This window comes from Mesoplodon mirus (genome assembly GCF_964341445.2).
Source record: "Mesoplodon mirus genome assembly, chromosome: 4".
Classification (NCBI taxonomy): domain Eukaryota; kingdom Metazoa; phylum Chordata; class Mammalia; order Artiodactyla; family Ziphiidae; genus Mesoplodon; species Mesoplodon mirus.
Window position 1 is genome coordinate 54317822 of NC_138979.1, and position 17524 is coordinate 54335345.

At 47.9% G+C, this 17524-nt stretch overlaps 1 protein-coding gene across 3 annotated transcripts in view; it reads right to left on the bottom strand.

Annotated features, from left to right (window-relative positions):
* Positions 1 to 17524, bottom strand: part of DAPK2 (death associated protein kinase 2) — a 122686-nt gene that overhangs the window by 37190 nt on the left and 67972 nt on the right. For 2 of the 3 annotated variants that reach the window (XM_082618871.1, XM_082618872.1), the window contains exons 3-4: positions 16045 to 16266; positions 7717 to 7855 (exon numbers count right to left, since the gene is read on the bottom strand). In XM_082618871.1, coding sequence (XP_082474997.1) covers positions 7717 to 7855; positions 16045 to 16266 — 361 coding nt within the window. Of the gene's footprint in view, positions 1 to 7716; positions 7856 to 16044; positions 16267 to 17524 lie in introns of those variants that run through there. The other variant, XM_082618873.1, reaches the window with a different exon arrangement.

A 17524-nucleotide genomic window follows, 5' to 3' on the forward strand; every position in this document is an offset into this window, starting at 1 on the left:
CCAGAGTGGAGGGCTATGGGCAGCTGGAAGTAGCAAAGAGACTCTGAGCACCTAATGGTGATGGCAAAGGTAGTAAGGACAAAAGAGGAGGAGGGCACTGCTTTTTTGTCTTTGTTTCCTCATTTGTAAAATAGGGATCATGATATTCACTCCAAGCCATATCAACCTCACACAGTGTCCTGCCACGTTGGGAATCTGCCCAGCCTGGTGGTAGGAAAGCACCACCTTATTCATTACCCCTTTGGGTGCTTCCATGCCCACCTCCCTTTCTGAATCCCTTTGGAGGAAAGAGAGGAATGGGGAGAAATGCGGCCTCATAGGGAGGCTAGTTAAAATTCACAGCCAGCACTTGTAAGGAGTCTTAGAGTTTACAGGGACCTTTCAGAAACACTGATCTCTCCCTGGCCCCTCACTCCATTCCTGGGTGAGGAAGTGAGGGGCAATATTATCTCCACTTTCAGAGCCATGACCTCCCCAACCTTACCTAGCAGAGGTGAGACTTAATGCAGGCTTGACCCACAATCTTCTCCTCTTTCCACTTCCCATGTGGCCTCCTGCTGTATCTCATAAAAAGCAGCTTGGTTTAATGCTCCCCATTTACACATTTACTGCTATATTTCCGCTCTTTCAATTATGGCTCTCCATAGTTTAATTTTTGCCACATTTTGTTCTTTCCCTCAACCATTTAGGAGCTCTGTGTCCTCATTTCACTTCTCCTTGGGTCACCCTAGGGTGGCTCTGCAGTAGTTGATGAAGCAGCCAGGATGCATCCCTAGGGCTCTGGGCTCCCATGCTGATGCATGGAACTGAGATGAAGAGCCCATGGGGCACATACTGAGGCTGGGGTATAAGCTAAGCTTTGGGTATGAGGAACAGGAAACAGGGTCCACCCTCAGAACATGCCAAGAGGGTAAGGAAATCAGAAAGACTTGTATAAAAGCCTCAACAGCAAAGTAAATCACTACAGAGCCCATGTGGCCTGCTTGGGTTAGAATGTAGAGTGAAAAAAGCAGGAAAGAAAATTGTAGAAGTACTATAGTTATAACACCTTAACACACACACACACACACACACACACACCCTGTTCATAAAAAGCTGGAGAAAATATAACAAATGTTAATAATGATTATTTTAGAGTAGAGAGTCTGCACGTAACTTCTTTGTATGTTTCTGTATTTTGTTACTTTTTATAATAGCATAAACGACCACTGACTTCATTTTTTAAGAAAAGTTTATGGGGTACCTTGGGTTCATCTCTTTCCCACAGTCTTATTACCTCCAACTGGCCTACTCTCTCCCATCCATTCTCTCTCCACTGCCAGGAGAATTTTCTTTCTAAATAAGAAATAGAATAATGTTTTTTTACCAATTAAAGGTCTTCCACAAATTATTGTTAATTTTCGGGCCTCCCTGGTGGCGCAGTGGTTGAGAGTCCGCCTGCCGATGCAGGGGATACGGGTTCGTGCCCCGGTCCAGGAGGATCCCATATGCCGCGGAGCAGCTGGGCCCGTGAGCCATGGCCGCTGAGCCTGCGCATCTGGAGCCTGTGCTCCGCAACGGGAGAGGCCACAACAGTGAGAGGCCCGCATACCGCAAAAAAAAAAAAAAAAAAAAATTATTGTTAATTTTCTTAAGTGTGATAATGGTACTGTGGGTTGGTAGGAGACTGAACTTAATCTTGAGAGATACTTATTGAAGTGTTTAGAGTGAAGTGTCAAGATAGCTACAATTTTCTTTCCAATTATACCATAATTTTAATAAATTACATACATTTTAATACTTATTTTTAAATTTTTATTAGATATTATTTTTAATTTTAAAAGTCACACATATGCACGTGTGTGTGTGTGTATATATATATATAATGCTTTTTATATAAATGTAAAAATTTTTTTTTCTTTTTTAAAGAGAGAAAGAGGTAAAGCAAATGTGGCCAAATGTTGAATGCAGGAGGAGGGCATAATGGTGTTCATTGTATTGTTCTTCTAATTTCTTCAGATACTTTGAAATGTTTTCATAATAAAAAATGTTGAGGGGTAAAAGTCTTCTATGGCTGTGACTGCCTATGCAAACTTCTGCCCTAAACTTTTACAATCTCACCCGAACCTATCGTGACAGTCGAAACTGCCAAGCCTCACCTCTATTTCATGCTCCAAGGTTTTAGTATGGAAATCATCTCATTCTTGTAAGATCTACTTTCAAATGCATGCACATTTTATAGCAATTAATAGAATACAAATTAATTTTTTAACTGTGAGGAATGACCTTATTAGAAAGAAAAAATAAGGTAACCAGATGAGAAATTAACTGTGCAAAGGATAAATTTATGGCACAGTATAAACCTTTGGATTAACTATGTGTAAAAGCCATGATGCAAGCAAGTAAGAAATCCATACTGTTAGAATCTGGTGAAATAAAAGCTGGTGATACTCAGCTGTGCTTAGTGTCTCCTCACTGGCTAAGTTCAAGTACCAGCCCTATCATTTAGTACCTGTGTGATCTTGGACAAGTAACTTAACCTCTCTGAATCTCAATTGCTTTATGTGTAAAAAAGTGACAATATCTTGTACCTCAGTGGGTGGCTGTGAGGATCAAATGAGAGAAGACATGTATAAGCATGCTGTATTCTAGAAAGTACAACGTACATTTTAAGTATTATTAGTATCATTCTTATGAAAGCTTGATGAGCAGACCCCATCGCATCATGAACATACAAACAACTCAAAGGATGATCAGGACACAGAGGAATTTGGATTTTTGGAGGATCTTGCTCAGGAATTCACTCTTCTTAACACTGTTTACATAAATCAAAAAGTCCCCTCAGAGTTCTGGGTTCCTGGCTTGCATACAATTTCATTCAATTCTCACGGTGTGTCCTTTTTGCTTAAAATACCAGTCAGACCTGAGGGTCACCTTCCATTTTTGAATTCTCAGGTTGGATTTGGGGAAGGTAGGGGAGACACACCCATACTCAGAGGGGAAACTCCCAAATCCAAAACAAACAGAAAACCACACAAACACACCCTCTACATTATTATTATTATTTGTGTGGGATCACGTACTAGGGTGAGGTCCCTGGGTGCTGCTGAGCCCCATTTCCTTGTATCCATCCTCCAGATGGCACATTGAATGATACCCAGGATGAGGGGCAGTCAGTCGCAGTGTCACGTCCACTTATGTAAACACAGGGCAACATCATCTACCTGCACCCCCTCTACCTACCCACACCAGCGGGCCTGTCTGTGGTGAACTTACACCACACACTGGGATGGTATTCATTCTGCTGAGGCAGAGACGTTACCCCTTGGAAGTGAGTGTTTCTCAGTGAGAGTCATGGGTAGATTTTATTTTAGATGGCCTCGGCACCAGTCTCACTGTGGCCATCTCCCCGTAGATGGTGGACCCTTGGAAGGCAGGTACCATACCTTATTGATGCTTGTCACTCTACCCCTTGGTGTACAATAGTCCCTCAATAAATGTCACATCACTGAATTGAAATCTGCCTGCCACCTCTTTTGCATTTTCCAGATGATATGCACGCGTGCATTTGTCTTACTAAACCATTCATTCCTTCATTCACTCATTCATTCAACAATGAGTAACTCATGTGTCAGGCACTGCACTAGAGACAAGAGCAGAAAGTGATGTCTGGTGAGAATTGAGAATTCGGTGATAAATACTGTCAGTGGAAGTCTATACAAGGGGCAAGATAAGCAGGGAAGCAGGTTGGTTCTCAGTTATGCTTTGGCAGGTATGGGAAAGGCTTGCTTACCCGAGGAAATAGCATTTCTGCTGGGCCTGGAGGATGAGCAGGAAGTCCATAGGCAGAGAAAAGGAAGACGAGCAGCTTCCTGGATTTGAACAGCATGAACAGAGGAGAGGGGCCAGGACATGTATCTGTCATCCTGGTGCCTGGGGCTAGTGTTTTCGAGTGGGGAAAGATAGTTGAGGCCAGAATCAGGGCTCAGGCAGTTTAAGAAAGACCTGAATGCTATGCTGAGAAGGGGTTCTTTTATCCTATGGGTGACAAGGATCTGCCACAGATTTCTGGGCAACAGCATGCCGTGATCTGTTTTAACCAAGGCTGCTTATTGTACATTAATTTTTCTATTCATCTGCTCTCTGCCACAAGGTTGGGAGTGTGTCATAAGCAGGGATACAGTCTTACCATTCCAGCACAATGGCCGACACAGGAGGAGAGGTCATTCCTATTCCAGAGGCAGGCCAGAGAGCCGATCCTCCGCCATCACCTGCTCCTTCCGGCTGGAAGGTGAGCGTGGAGAACAGGTCATGAGCAGGGGCATGGAGATAACAATGATGGCTGTGTTCATGGGGCAGCCAAGCGAGCCTGACTCACTTGGCAAGGAGTAACAGCATACAAGAGGAGGGGAAAGCAGAGGTCCCTCGTGGAGAAGGAGAATCAGGAAGAGAAATGTATTCATATAAAATGAATTTTATATGGTGGGAAACAACATGGAACCAAGAAGTCCCCTCGGGCTTCCCTGGTGGGGCAGTGGTTGAGAGTCCGCCTGCCGATGCAGGGGACACGGGTTCGTGCCCCAGTCCGGGAAGATCCCGCATGCCGCGGAGCGGCTGGGCCCGTGAGCCATGGCCGCTGAGCCTGCGCATCCGGAGCCTGTGCTCCGCAAGGGGAGAGGCCACAACAGTGAGAGGCCCGCGTACCACAAAAAAAAAAGAAAAGAAAAAAAAAAAGAAGTACCCTCTAAGCTACCAGCTGGACCTTCTGCATGATCCCTCCAGCTGGCAGGAAGTTCCAGCCAAGGGGAACACATACCCACATTCTGGCTCCAGGAAGTGTCTAGTCAATCATGAGGTAATTCCACTGAGTTCCAGCTACTCATCACTTCTGAAGTTGCCCAGCTGGGCCTGGGCCAAGGGACCCACGGGTAGGGGAGTCAGCAGGCTTCTTGTCCATACCCCTCTAAGGATACAAGGCAGGGGAGGGGTCAGCAGTATCCTCAACCCACCTGCATCCAGGGGAAACCCAGACTCTCTAGGTTGTGGAAACCGTCCAGAATGAGCCCAGGAGCCAGACAAGATCACCCACAAGTAGCCCCACCTAGCAACCAATCTCAGCTCTCTGCTGGGCAATTTAGAATTGCACGAGCAGGCTTCGTTTTCCTAGTCTATCAGGGTCCAAAAAACTGTAACAGGAGGTGTGTTTTCTTTCCCTCTGTTCTGGGAAGGGAAATAACACTACCAGCTACTATCACAGAGGACCTGTCTGGTATCCGGAACTTAACGCTGCTTCTCTCTCATGTTTACAGCTCTGACAGGTAAGCATTATCATTTGTGTTAAAGCTGAAAAACTGAGGTTCAGTTGCTTCCTGGTACACGGTAGAGTGGGGGTGAAACCCTGACCGGGCTATAACTCCCCCCACCTCAGCAAGCTGCCATAGAAGCCAACCGTACAGCAGGAATATGCTCTAGTCATCGGGGCCTGTGGACTCCACACGCCTGCCTCTACCAGCCCCATGAGAGAAAAGACAAAGGAGGCCATTCTGAGGCCAGCCTCCTGGAGCTAGCAAAGACATAGAAAATAAGTCAACTACGCATAGCATTATCAGGAAGGAGACACACGTGCGATCCAGGTAGCCCATTTCCTTCTTGGTGTATGAATACCCTGAGGTCCAAAGCCCTGCCCAGGCCACACACTCCTCAGTGACTCTGACTTTTACCCCGTGACACCTGAGCGAGACTCTGCAAGATGTCTTCTATTGGAGGAATTCAAAATACTGCAACAATCTGGCCTAAGGAGGGGAGACTCACAGCAGGTCGCCCCACGGGGCACAGTAAGAGCTGGGATGGGATCCCTGTACGGGACGTGAGCCCACACCGTGATGCAGACTCTGAGACCACAAGACACCATACCCTCTCTGGGCCAGCCCTGCCAGCCAGAGCTTGGGTGTCATCCTGGACTCTGCCCTCCCCCTCATGTCCCACATCTAATTAGGTACTTAATCAATCCTCAGAGCAACCTCTATAAAAAGTCTTGACTCCATCCCCTCCTCAAATTAGTCTGGCACTTGCCACATCACACCCAGATTACTGTCCCCATTCTATCCGTGCTCCCAGCTGGAGGGCTCTTTCTGAAACACACATCTGCTCACCTCACCTCCCTGCTCATCTGGCCCATATCTCTCAGTGTAAAGTTCAACCACCTTGGCTTAGCTCCCATGGCCTGTGTCTGCCTCCTGCTCTCCTCCTGGCTTCTCCATTCAGCACATTCACCCTTTGCCTGTACTATCCTGAATGCATTGTGCTATTTCAGGACCATGTACCTGCTGGCCTCACTTCCTTAGAAGGCCCTTCCCCTCTGATAACTCCTGGCAGTCCTTCAAAACCCAATTCAAATACCACCTCTTCCAGGAAGCCCTTCTCGGATACTCCAGTCTGACTTAGATGGCTTCTCATTTAGACTCCCAGCCCCCCAGTACTTCCCTCTATCACAGCACTTAGAGTTGTTCATCTCTCTTTTATGATTCCTGCACAAGTTTCTGGAAAAGAGGAACTAAGCTCAAACAAGGCCTCAGTTGATTTTGTACCTGTAGCAACACCCAGGCACCCAGCACAATGCTTGAAACACAACAGGAATTTCTGGATAGAAAAATCAGTGGGTCGGACTTCCCTGGTGATGCAGTGGTTAGGAATCCGCCTGCCAATGCAGGGGACACGGGTTCGATCCCTGTTCTGGGAAGATCCCACATGCTGCAGAGCAACTAAGCCCATGCACCACAACTACCGAGCCTGCACGCCACAACTACTGAAGCCTGTGCGCCTAGAGCTCGTGCTCCACAACAAGAAAAGCCACCGCAATGAGAAGCCCATGGACCACAATGAAGAGTAGCCCCCACTCACCACAACTAGAGAAAGCCCACAAGCAGCAACAAAGACCCAATGCAGCCAAAAAAAGATTAAAAAAAAAGATCAGTGGGTCTCCTCCCCAATAAACGGGTCCCTCTGATTACAGACTGGGGGATCTTTATGCTTCAGGTGACTATAAAAGCTCATCAGCCTATGCAACTAAGCTCAGCTACTATGGGAACTGATCCTTCTACTCTGACCACACTCTTGCTTTGTGAAGTCCTGTGTGGTCACAGTGAACTTTCTCGACCCTGAATACCAGTTACCACAAACGATCAGTGGCCCCTGGAATCAGTTTTATGGCCACAGTAAGGGGCGGAGTCGGGGAGTACAGCCAGTGGTCACTGGGCTCTAAGATTTATAATCTCTGGTCAAAGGATGCTGGACGCTGTGCTGGGTCCAGAGAGCCAGGCAACCTCAGCAGTATTCATCTGAATGTGTCTAGCTCCGCCCGCTCAGGAGTTAGCTCTTGGTTACTGAAAAGTTCAGTCTTGTGAAATGGGTTTGGTTTCAAGTTTCCTGTCACTGGCTTACTTATTTAAAAACTACACCCTGTGTATTCCCTGAAAGAGATAAGGTGCCAGTGGTCTGATTCAGAAGCTTCTTGCCATCAGCCCCTATGTGAAGAAAACCTTATCTGAGAAATGAAAACCTTATCTGAGGGGGACACTCCCGTGGCATCATTTCTTTCCCAGGAGCTCAGTGTTTTCAACTGTAAGATGAGGGAGGAAGGCCTAGTGGGCGCTGACCCCTCCTGGCAATGACATTGGGAGAGACTGGGCCCATTCTTCCTAACCTGATTCTTTTCCCTTTCCCTCCCACCCCACTGACCTTGAGATCAAAGTGAGCAATTTTCTTGGCATGAAGGTAGTTCACCCCTTCCAGGATCTGCTTAATGAAGCTGGTGGCCTCCTCCTCACTCAGGGACTCCTTCTGGGCCAGGAAGTCGAAGAGCTCTCCTCCGGACACTCTGCAAGACACCGGTGAGGAGGGCCCAGGCCCAGTCAGCCCTGTGTGTCCTGAGCCCAAGCCCATGGGTGCAACCCCTGACCCTGTCTCCAGGCACTGCGCTTAGCAGAATCCCCTCACTCATCTCTGGGGCTCTATCCAGCCAGCACAGGGACTGACTTTCCTTCTATTTCTACTTGCTGTGTTCCTCCCTTTGGATCACAAGGGCAGGAACCACCCTTAGGGTGTCACCAGAAGGGTCTCTGCTCACACTCTAGGCCCAGGTCCCTTGTTATCCTAGGTGCTACCCCTCCCCACCATATGACTCAAGTGACAGAGGACAGAAACAAAGTGCTGTGGGATGACAAAGAGGAACATATGCTGGGACAGAAACTGGAGACTTAGGTTCCAGTCCAGCCCTGCTCCTGGCTTTGGACAACTCACTCCCCTGCCTGGTCCAGGCAGGCCTCAGTTTCCTCACCTGCAAAATGAGCAGACTGATCAAGATGGCTCCCAAAGCCCCTTTCTTTCATCTTATAAAAGATGACCTCTTCAAAGACATGTCCCTAAGTTAAACATCAAGACCCATTAATTATATTCATCTCTAAAAACTTTAAAATACTGCTTTTGTCCTCACATTCTACGCTCCTGCACCCTATGTTTGATGTGGCAGGAATAGAGAGACCCATGGAGCAAAAAGACTAGTTTACAGTTTTATCTGAATTGGGGATTTATGGTTGCCAGATAAAATGGGAGATTTTTATTTGCTAAATCTGGCAGTCCTACTGGGCTTGTTTGGCCTCTGACAGATGCTGGAGTGTCCAGCTGACACATGCTTCTCTGGAGCTGCAACATAGCCAAGGGTCACTCCAGGAAAAGATCTCAGGAAGGGACCTGGGCCAGAGAGCCCAGGAACTCAGGATCACCTGGAAAACTTGTTTAAAATGCAGATTTCTGGGTCCCACCACAGACGCTACCAAATTAGATTCTCTAGCAGCAAGGCCTCAGAACCTGTATTTTTATAACAGCAACATAGTAATGGTAATTAATATTCACTGAATACTTACTCTGTGCATAATGTATACTTTTTGTACATTATCTCATTTAATCATCACAATACCCTATGAGCTAAAGTACAATACTATTAGTTTCCTATTTCACAGTTGAAGAGACAGAGGCTCAGAGAGGTTAAGTCACTTGCCCAAGGCCAAACAGCCTGTAAGTGGTAGAATCAGGGTTCAAACCCAGGCAGAATGACTCTCAACCACTATATCACAGAGTGTCCTCAAATGATTTTCATATGGCCAGAATGGCTTCTGTCCCAGTTTGGGGACTCATTCACTCCCTGCCATCTAGTCCATCCTAAATAAAGAGCCTCAAAATCTTTTTCCTTTCTTTAAAAGTGTCCAGAAGCATACATAGACCCACTCATCAACCTTAGCATCATGAAAAACAGAACAACTGAACACAATGTCATACAATAGGAAGTACACAGCAACACCTACAAAGTACTGCAACTTAAAAAACTGAACCTACGTCTGGTGGTGCCTCTTGTTCAGTGCTATTGACAGAACTCTGCAGTGATGGAAATATTCTCTCTATATGCTGTCCAATATAGCAGCCACTGGTCACATATGGCTAGTGAGGATTTGAAATACGGCTAATGCAACTGAGGAACTGACTTTTAAATTTTAATTCATTTTAATTCAAAAACTGAAGTGGTGTACAATATGTTCCTTTAAATACAACTTTTTTTTTGGCAGGACTGCACTCTAACCATTGCATTGCAAATGAACTGAAATGTGCTGTAAGTGTAAGATACACACTGGGTTTTGAAGACACAGGATGAGAAAAAGAATGTAAACTATCTCATTAATGAGTTTTACAGTGATTACATGTTCAAATGATAATATTTTGTATATATTGAGTTAAATAAAAAATATTATTAAAACTAATTTACCAGGGCTTCCCTGGTGGCGCAGTGGTTGAGAGTCCGCCTGCCGATGCAGGGGACACGGGTTCGTGCCCCGGTCCGGGAAGATCCCACATGCCACGGAGCAGCTGGGCCCGTGAGCCATGGCCACTGAGCCTGCGCGTCTGGAGCCTGTGGTCCGCAACGGGAGAGGCCACAGCAGTGGGAGGCCCGCGTACCGCAAAAAACGAACAAACAAACAAACAAAAAAACCCCAAAAAAACGAATTTACCTTGTTCTTTTTACTTCTTATTCAATATGGCTGCTGGAAAATCTGGCATTTCCATTGCATATGTGGTTTGCACTATATTCTTACTGAACATCACCAATAGGAAGGGTATCTTGTTTAGGTCTAACTATAGGTTTCAGGAAATACAGGACATAGAGGAACAAATTCAACAACACCATGAGGAAGGGATAAGCCGAAACCAGACTGTGAGACAATCAACAGGACAAATGACCTAATTCTCCCAACAAATCAGTGGCATCAAAAAAGGGAGAGAGGGCTTCCCTGGTGGCACAGTGGTTAAGAATCCGTCTGCCAATGCAGGGGACATGGGTTCGATCCCTGGTCCGGGAAGATCCCACATGCCACGGAGCAACTAAGCCCGTGCACCACAACTACTGAGCCTGCACTCTAGAGCCCGCGAGCCACAACTACTGAAAACCGCAAGCCTAGAGCCCGTGCTCCGCAATAAGAGAAACCACCGCAATAAGAAGCCTGTGCACTGCAACAAAGAGTAGCCCCCACTCGCCACAGCTAGAAAAAGCCCGTGCGCAACAACAAAGACACAACGTAGCCAAAAATAAATAAATAAATTATTTTAAAAGGAAGGGAAGGAGAACTGCCATAGAATAAGAGACATAGGAAACAAAAGAACCAGACACAGCATGTGGACTTCCCTCATTTGGATGCTAAATCAAATAAAACAACCGTAAAAAGGTATCTTTGGGTCCATCAGGAATATCACTATGGACTGGAGTGTAGACAGCCTCGGTGGTCTGGGGCCTGGCTGGCTGGATAATTCTGTCGGGTGTGATAAATCCATGGTGGCTGCATTTTAAAAACTGCAGTCAATGAGAGATGCATACTAAAGTGTTTGTATGTAAAATGACATGATGTCTGAGGTTTGCTTTAAAGTACTGCAGCAAACAAACAGCTGGATTCGGGGGAAGTAGGATTTGATGTAAAACAAGACTGGCAAAATGGTGATAATGTGAAGCTGGGGGATGTGCCTATGAGGGTTCTTACATCCTTCTCTCTACTTCTGTATATGTTTGAAATCCTCCATAATAAGAGGCTAACAGTAAACTTCTAGGGAAGCAAACTCCTCGCTCTCCCTCAGTGACCCCTGCACAGAAACCATCGTCACTTGGAAGTTCTTCCCTAACAGATGAGGAAACCAAACCCACAGGAGGGGAAGTGGCCATGCAAGGTCTCCTAGCAAGAGAGTGCATGGTCAAGACCATGTCCAAGCCCCAGACCCCAGTCCAATACCATGCACCATATCATTGTTGGGGGTGGTAGTGCTGGAAGAGGGCTTGGTTTTGAGTTTATTTAGAGTTCACCACCTGTGTGATATACTTCCCCAAGCATTCTCTCACTTGAGACTCACATCCGCCCTGAGGGGTAGATGGAACTTCTGTCCTGGTTTCCCAAACAAGGAAACTGGGGCCCCAAGAGAGCAGTGACTTGCCCAAGGTGACACAGCTAGTAAGTGGCAGAACCAGGATTTAGATCCAGATCTTCTCAATCCCGGTGCACCACGTGTTCCTCTCACCACACTCTACCCCTATTATAAGGTTCGAGTTGCTGATGCAAAAAAGAAAACCCAAAGCCACCCCAAGGCCTAGGCTGTCATCTGCCATCCCTGTCCAGCTGCCTCCGTGCCCTCACACACTGGGCTGCCACTGTCTGGCTGGCTCTCTCCCCAGCTAGATTACCTTTGCTTCCACAGCACCTTGTACAAGACATTCAAGAGAAGGTGGGCGAATAAAAAAAAAACAAAGGAAAGAAGTAAGACATTTAAAATATCAACATGGCACAGAATATTCTGTATCATACAGAAGTGAAGTCTTGGCATTTTCAAGAGACCTGTCAGGAGCCTTCTGCAAATTTTCAAATCCACAGTGTCCCTCAGGAACACAAGGACCTAGCCCAATCCTTGTTTTTATACTTCCAGCCTTGCTGGGTGGTGCAAGGCTGTGACCTCGGGCATATCCTGCCCTTCCTACCTTAAACAGAACACTGAGCAAATGTAAAAGAACTTCATGATAATGTGGATGTGTTCTGTCACCCCAAATTACTGATGTAAAGGCCCAGGCAGGGTGAGGACTTTGGGGGACAGTAATCAGCTGTTCTGTTGGAAGGTGTGATCTGGGCAGGAGACGGAGTGAGACATGATCTTCTTTGGACAAAGAGGGGAACAGCCATGGTGACCCTTAGAATCGTCCCCAGAGACTTGGAAAGGTGGGAGGCTGATAAGCCTGCCAGGTATCTGTCCCAGCCCTGGACACCCAGGCCAGGGACACTCACATCAATCCTCAGGCACCTGTTCTCAAGGCCGTCAAGGAGCCTGGGTTTTGTTTCTACCCCCAAACCTAGTTTCTCCCAAGGGCTTCTCAGCCCCAAGATCTCTGCCATGGAGTCATCCCCACTCCACCCAAGCTTCTCTCCTCTCACACCCCTGAACAATTTGACTTAAAGAGGAAAAGCAAAACCTAACAGCCAGCTTCTGCTCTCCTCCAGTGTCCCCAGGACCAGTCGCCTTCCTGCTAATCTGACCCTTGCCTCCTTCCTCCCTGCAGTTTGATCTGGCTGCTAGAAACGCTTTTCAGAACTCTTTCAAAAGCAACCAACCGTTTAGAGGGAGTGCTCAAATGACCTGTGTAGGCAGTGATTTGGGAAGGACGCTGCCAGAGCTGTTGGGGCCCAGAAAGCTGGACTCAGTTCAAGGCCTGGGAAGCATTGCCGCCACCTTGGAGCGCTCTGTCAGGCCCTGCTCTGGTATGTTCCCGCCGCTGTATTGCTTTCCACAGCTTGGAGTCAGGGAGGCCCCAGAGAGGTCAGGGGCCTGGGTTGGAAGGGCTGCCCAACCCTCCCAGGGCAGACCTACATTTTTCAGAGCCAGCTCCACATGTGGCATGAGTTAATCCTTTGAGAGTTTGAAAATATTCTTTACACCCTACAGAAGTCAACTTACATGGACAACTCAATCTTTCCCAACCCTGCCATCACCAGTCCTGACGGCTGCTGCATAGGCGATCATGGACAGGGTACAAATAGCTGAAGGGGACTTAAATCAGGGTTGGGAATGTCCTCTGAGCACTGGTCACTTCAGCTGAAGCCTTGCACTAAACGGTGCTGAGAGGTAGATCCATCCACAAACCCTGCAAATATCAACTGAGCAGGTGGGCTCTGACACCCGTGTTTAAGTACCAGGCAAACCCACTAGCCTAGTAGGGCACAGTGAGGACCAGGAGGCCAAAGGCTCCTAAGCAGCCCAACAGAGGTCACCAAGTCCAAACATGAAAGCCCATGAAAAGCCCTTCTCTCCTGGAAGGTCCTCCTCTCAGACCCTGGTCACACAAGATTGAGGCACTGCCTTAGCAATCCCTAGCTCCATAGCCAGGCACCCTGAGACAATGAGGCAGCTTGAAAGTAAAGGAGGAGACAGAGAAACTACGAACAGACAGAACTTCACAGACACAGCAGCTCACAGGAGCACCAGTGTGACAACTGATGTTACGGGTGGTGACAGCTCACAAGAAGAGGGCATGTAACTCTTGGTTAGCCATGAAGGCTGCTGGGAGAAACAGGGACATCTCAAGAGCATCCGAGACCCCAACTCCTGGGGTTCTACAAACAGGGAGTAACAGACAACTTCCCCAGCAATGACAGAAATGCCAATTAAAATGACAAAAAAGTATCATAACTGTAAAAGGCAATAACGAACCCTGCTTTAAAACAAATGACCCAGGGCTGGCAAGGCTGCAGGCAGAAAGAAACGCTCCCATGTTGCACGTGGTGCTGGTTAACCTGTCCTATGAAAGTGAGGATACCAAGAGCCCTAAAAATGTCAGCCCGATTGCCCCATTCCTGAGGATCTGTCTAAAAAAATTAATCCAAAAGAAAAGGGGGAAAACACAGGAAGAAAGTTGTTTTATGGCAGTAAAATGTGTAATGGTTAAAAGCTGGAAATTAAAACACCAAATGTCCAACAACAGGGAGATACGGGTATGTAATGTAATGAAACATGATATAGTCAGTTAAAAGGGAAAAAGCTATTCGTGGCATTATGTTAACTGGGGAAAAAGTAGAGCAGGAAATTGTACAAGTACAATGAGTGCATGCAAATAGATAAAGACTGAGAGGAACCACAGGGAAACAAATAGCTGTGTTTGGGTGGTAGGCATATGAATGTAATTTCTTTTTAGTTGCTGTAAAGTTCTGACAACAGGTTTTTAAAGAACTGGTCTGGCTTTCCCAGCAAAGGTGGGTTTGTCACTCTCTGCTGGGAACCAGTGCTAACCCTTAGCCTTGGGGCTTGCCACACCTTGGGCCATCCACGTGGCTGGCTACATCTGTGGGAACCCACCAGGCTTGTCTAAGTGAGGCAGGTATTTACACTGACTGGTCCAGTTGGCTAAGAGGTCCCTGGGAGAAACACAGAGGACATTGGGAGTTAGACAAGGGGAGAGCATGGGTAAGTCTATGCACTTAAACACTGAGATGGATAATTTAAGAATCCAATGCAAAAGTATGCAAATGCCCATCTGCTACATAAATCTATAGGCTGACAACACCAGAGCACAGTCTCAAATTAGAATGGTCTCAAATGTCAGGTGGTCCACCCAACCCACAGGCAGGTTAAGGATGGCTGCCTGCTTTATACATGAGAGCTGAAGCTCAGAGGGGTAAGGTGACTTGCCCCAGGTCACAAAGTCAGGGACTGCTGAGACAAATGCTGCCACTCCTCTGCTAACTGGCAGATGCCTCACGCCTCTGAGGTTCAGAACATAATTTTTTTTTTTTTTTTTTTTTGTGGTACATGGGCCTCTCACTGTTGTGGCCTCTCCCATTGCGGAGCACAGGCTCCGGATGCGCAGGCTCAGTGGCCAGGGCTCACGGGCCCAGGCGCTCCGCGGCACGTGGGATCCTCCCGGACCAGGGCACGAACCCGTGTCCCCTGCATCGGCAGGCAGACTCTCAACCACTGCGCTACCAGGGAAGTCCTCAGAACATTCTTGACACCCAGTCTTGCTGCTTGACTAGACACAGCCATTTCAACTTGTGCCACAGCCCAACTCAAACTCTACTAACCGCCGGAGGCCCACCTCCACCTCCCCAATCCATGGGGGGCATCTCCAGGAGGGACACCAGTTGGCCAACCAACCCCTGGAGTCGTGGTGTCACCCATCCAAATTCCACCAGACTGTGAAGGATTCCCCTGCAGGGCCAGCCCAAGGCCATCCCACCTCAAGCGCATAGCTATCTGCACAAGCAGCGTGGACCCAGTCACTTCCTGGTTGTAGGATCTTGTAAACGACCCAGCCTCTCAGTGTTCTTGTCTGTAACATGGAGGTAATAAGAGTCTCCATGGGATAGGATTGTTATGAGGATTAAATGAGGTAACAGACATTCTCAGCAAAGTGAATACAAAGTCCTCTTGGCGTAAGTGGGACACTACCCTCAACACAGCTTCTGTGAAGACTGAACAAGACAACACGAAGGATCTAGCAAACGCTTGGCTTACAGCAGACCCCTCTAAGTAATAGTTACTATGATAATAATAAAGGCATCAAACGCAGCACAAAGGCAGGAGGGTTTTCCCAGGAAAGGGCTGAGAAGGGCTTTGCAGAGCTTGGAGGATGTGTGTTCTTCCCTTCCTCGTAGAACAGACTCTCCCTGACGGCCCCCTTCTCCGCCTTCCACCCTCTGCCCCCCTCATCCTCCCATGTGCTCACCAGCCAGGAAAGGACCCCAGCGCTCCCCACTTCTTCCCTCTGATCCCCAGGGTCCAGTGAAAGTCAGACCTAGACCCTCGCCCTCAGTCCCTGCTGCACAGCAAGCCCGGGTTCAGGAGGAGGATGGGGTAAATGAGGGAAACTAGTTCCCACTGACTTCATCTCCTCCAGGTCGGGCTTCTGTCAGGTTGTTGCTCCCTCTGGAGCCTGTGGCTGGAGCTATCCCCCCACCCTGCTACCCCACCCCACCCCAGTCCCAGGCACCCACTCACAGCTCGAGGATGAGCACCACGTCAGTGCGGTTCTCGAAGACGTCGTGCAGCGTGATGACGTTGGGATGCAGCACCTGCCGCAGGATGCTCACCTCCCGCTCGATCTCCTCCCGGCACACACCCCGCCGGCTGGCCTGTCTCTGCCGCTTCTTGATGAACTTGGCTGCGTACTCCAGCCCCGTGCTCTTCTCTCGGCACTTCTTCACGATGGCGAACTGGCCGCTGTGGGGACACAGACCCACACAAGGAGGGCATCACTGTGGTTACTGGGGAAGTGACCTGGTTGTCACCCCTAGGCCACAGTAACTCAGAGTCATTCTTCCAGGGCAGGACAAATCATGCCACCAGCCAGCAACCCTACCTGGCCATCAACCAGTGACTGAGACAGAGTAAGTACTGGGCTTCCCTTCTGGTCATATGAATCCTTTACCTTTTACTAGGAAGGAATGTTGGCATTGTCACTCCCAGTGTACAGATGGGAACACTGAGGCCCTGAAAGGCCACTGGTTTCATCTAGATGACACAGCCTCATCGTTCCAAAGCCTCAGCTAGAACCCCTGTCTTGTGTCTACCAGATGAAATCACAATGTCCAGAGGTTTATACCACTTAATAAAAAGATTTTTAAGGAAAAGCAGGACTTTCCTGGTGGTCCAGTGGTTAAGACTCCATGCTCCCACTGCAGGGGGCGCAGGTTTGGCCGGGGAACTAAGATCCCACGTGCTGTGAGGTGTGGCATAAATAAATAAATAAATAAATAAATAAATAATAAAATAAAAAGCAAAAATGGTCAGCATGGTCAAAATACTAACAGTAACAATCATCTGTTTGGGCCTCCCTTATCTGGAAGCAAGTACAAATTCATCTACTTGGAATTGTGAGGGGACAAAGCACCTCTATAGTCTCATGTTTGTACCTTTGTTTCCAACCCCTCCCAACAAATAAAAATCTCAATTACCTGACATGAGCCAGGTAGTCAGACTATAGGGGACAGAGCTAGTATGAGGATGATGCACTTAAAGACGAGGCCAGAGGCTATGCCAGCTGGGTTCGGGGGGATCCTGGTGGAGGTGAGGGTGGGGTGGAGGCAGCCTAACATTGTTAGTAAGCTCAGTGGGTGTTCATCACGGTGAGAAGACTGATAGGACCACAGAATCGTAACATGTTAGGAAACTGAGGCACAGGAGACATCAAGTGACTCACCTGAGGTCATCACAGAGTTAATGGCAATGCCAGGCCCCAGGGCCGAGGGCCCAGCCCACTGTTCACAAAGCCACTAAGATAGTTAAAGGAGTCAAGATGATGCTTAGTGCCCTTCAGGGCTGGGCCTGAAGATCCTTCACTCCAGGGACCCAGACAGCAATCATGAAATGGTGTCCTTGTCAGAGTGGCAGGTGGCCCTAGGCCAGCCTCCCTGAGTGCTTCAGGGGCAGCCCCCCCACCACACACACACACACACACACACACACACACACACACACA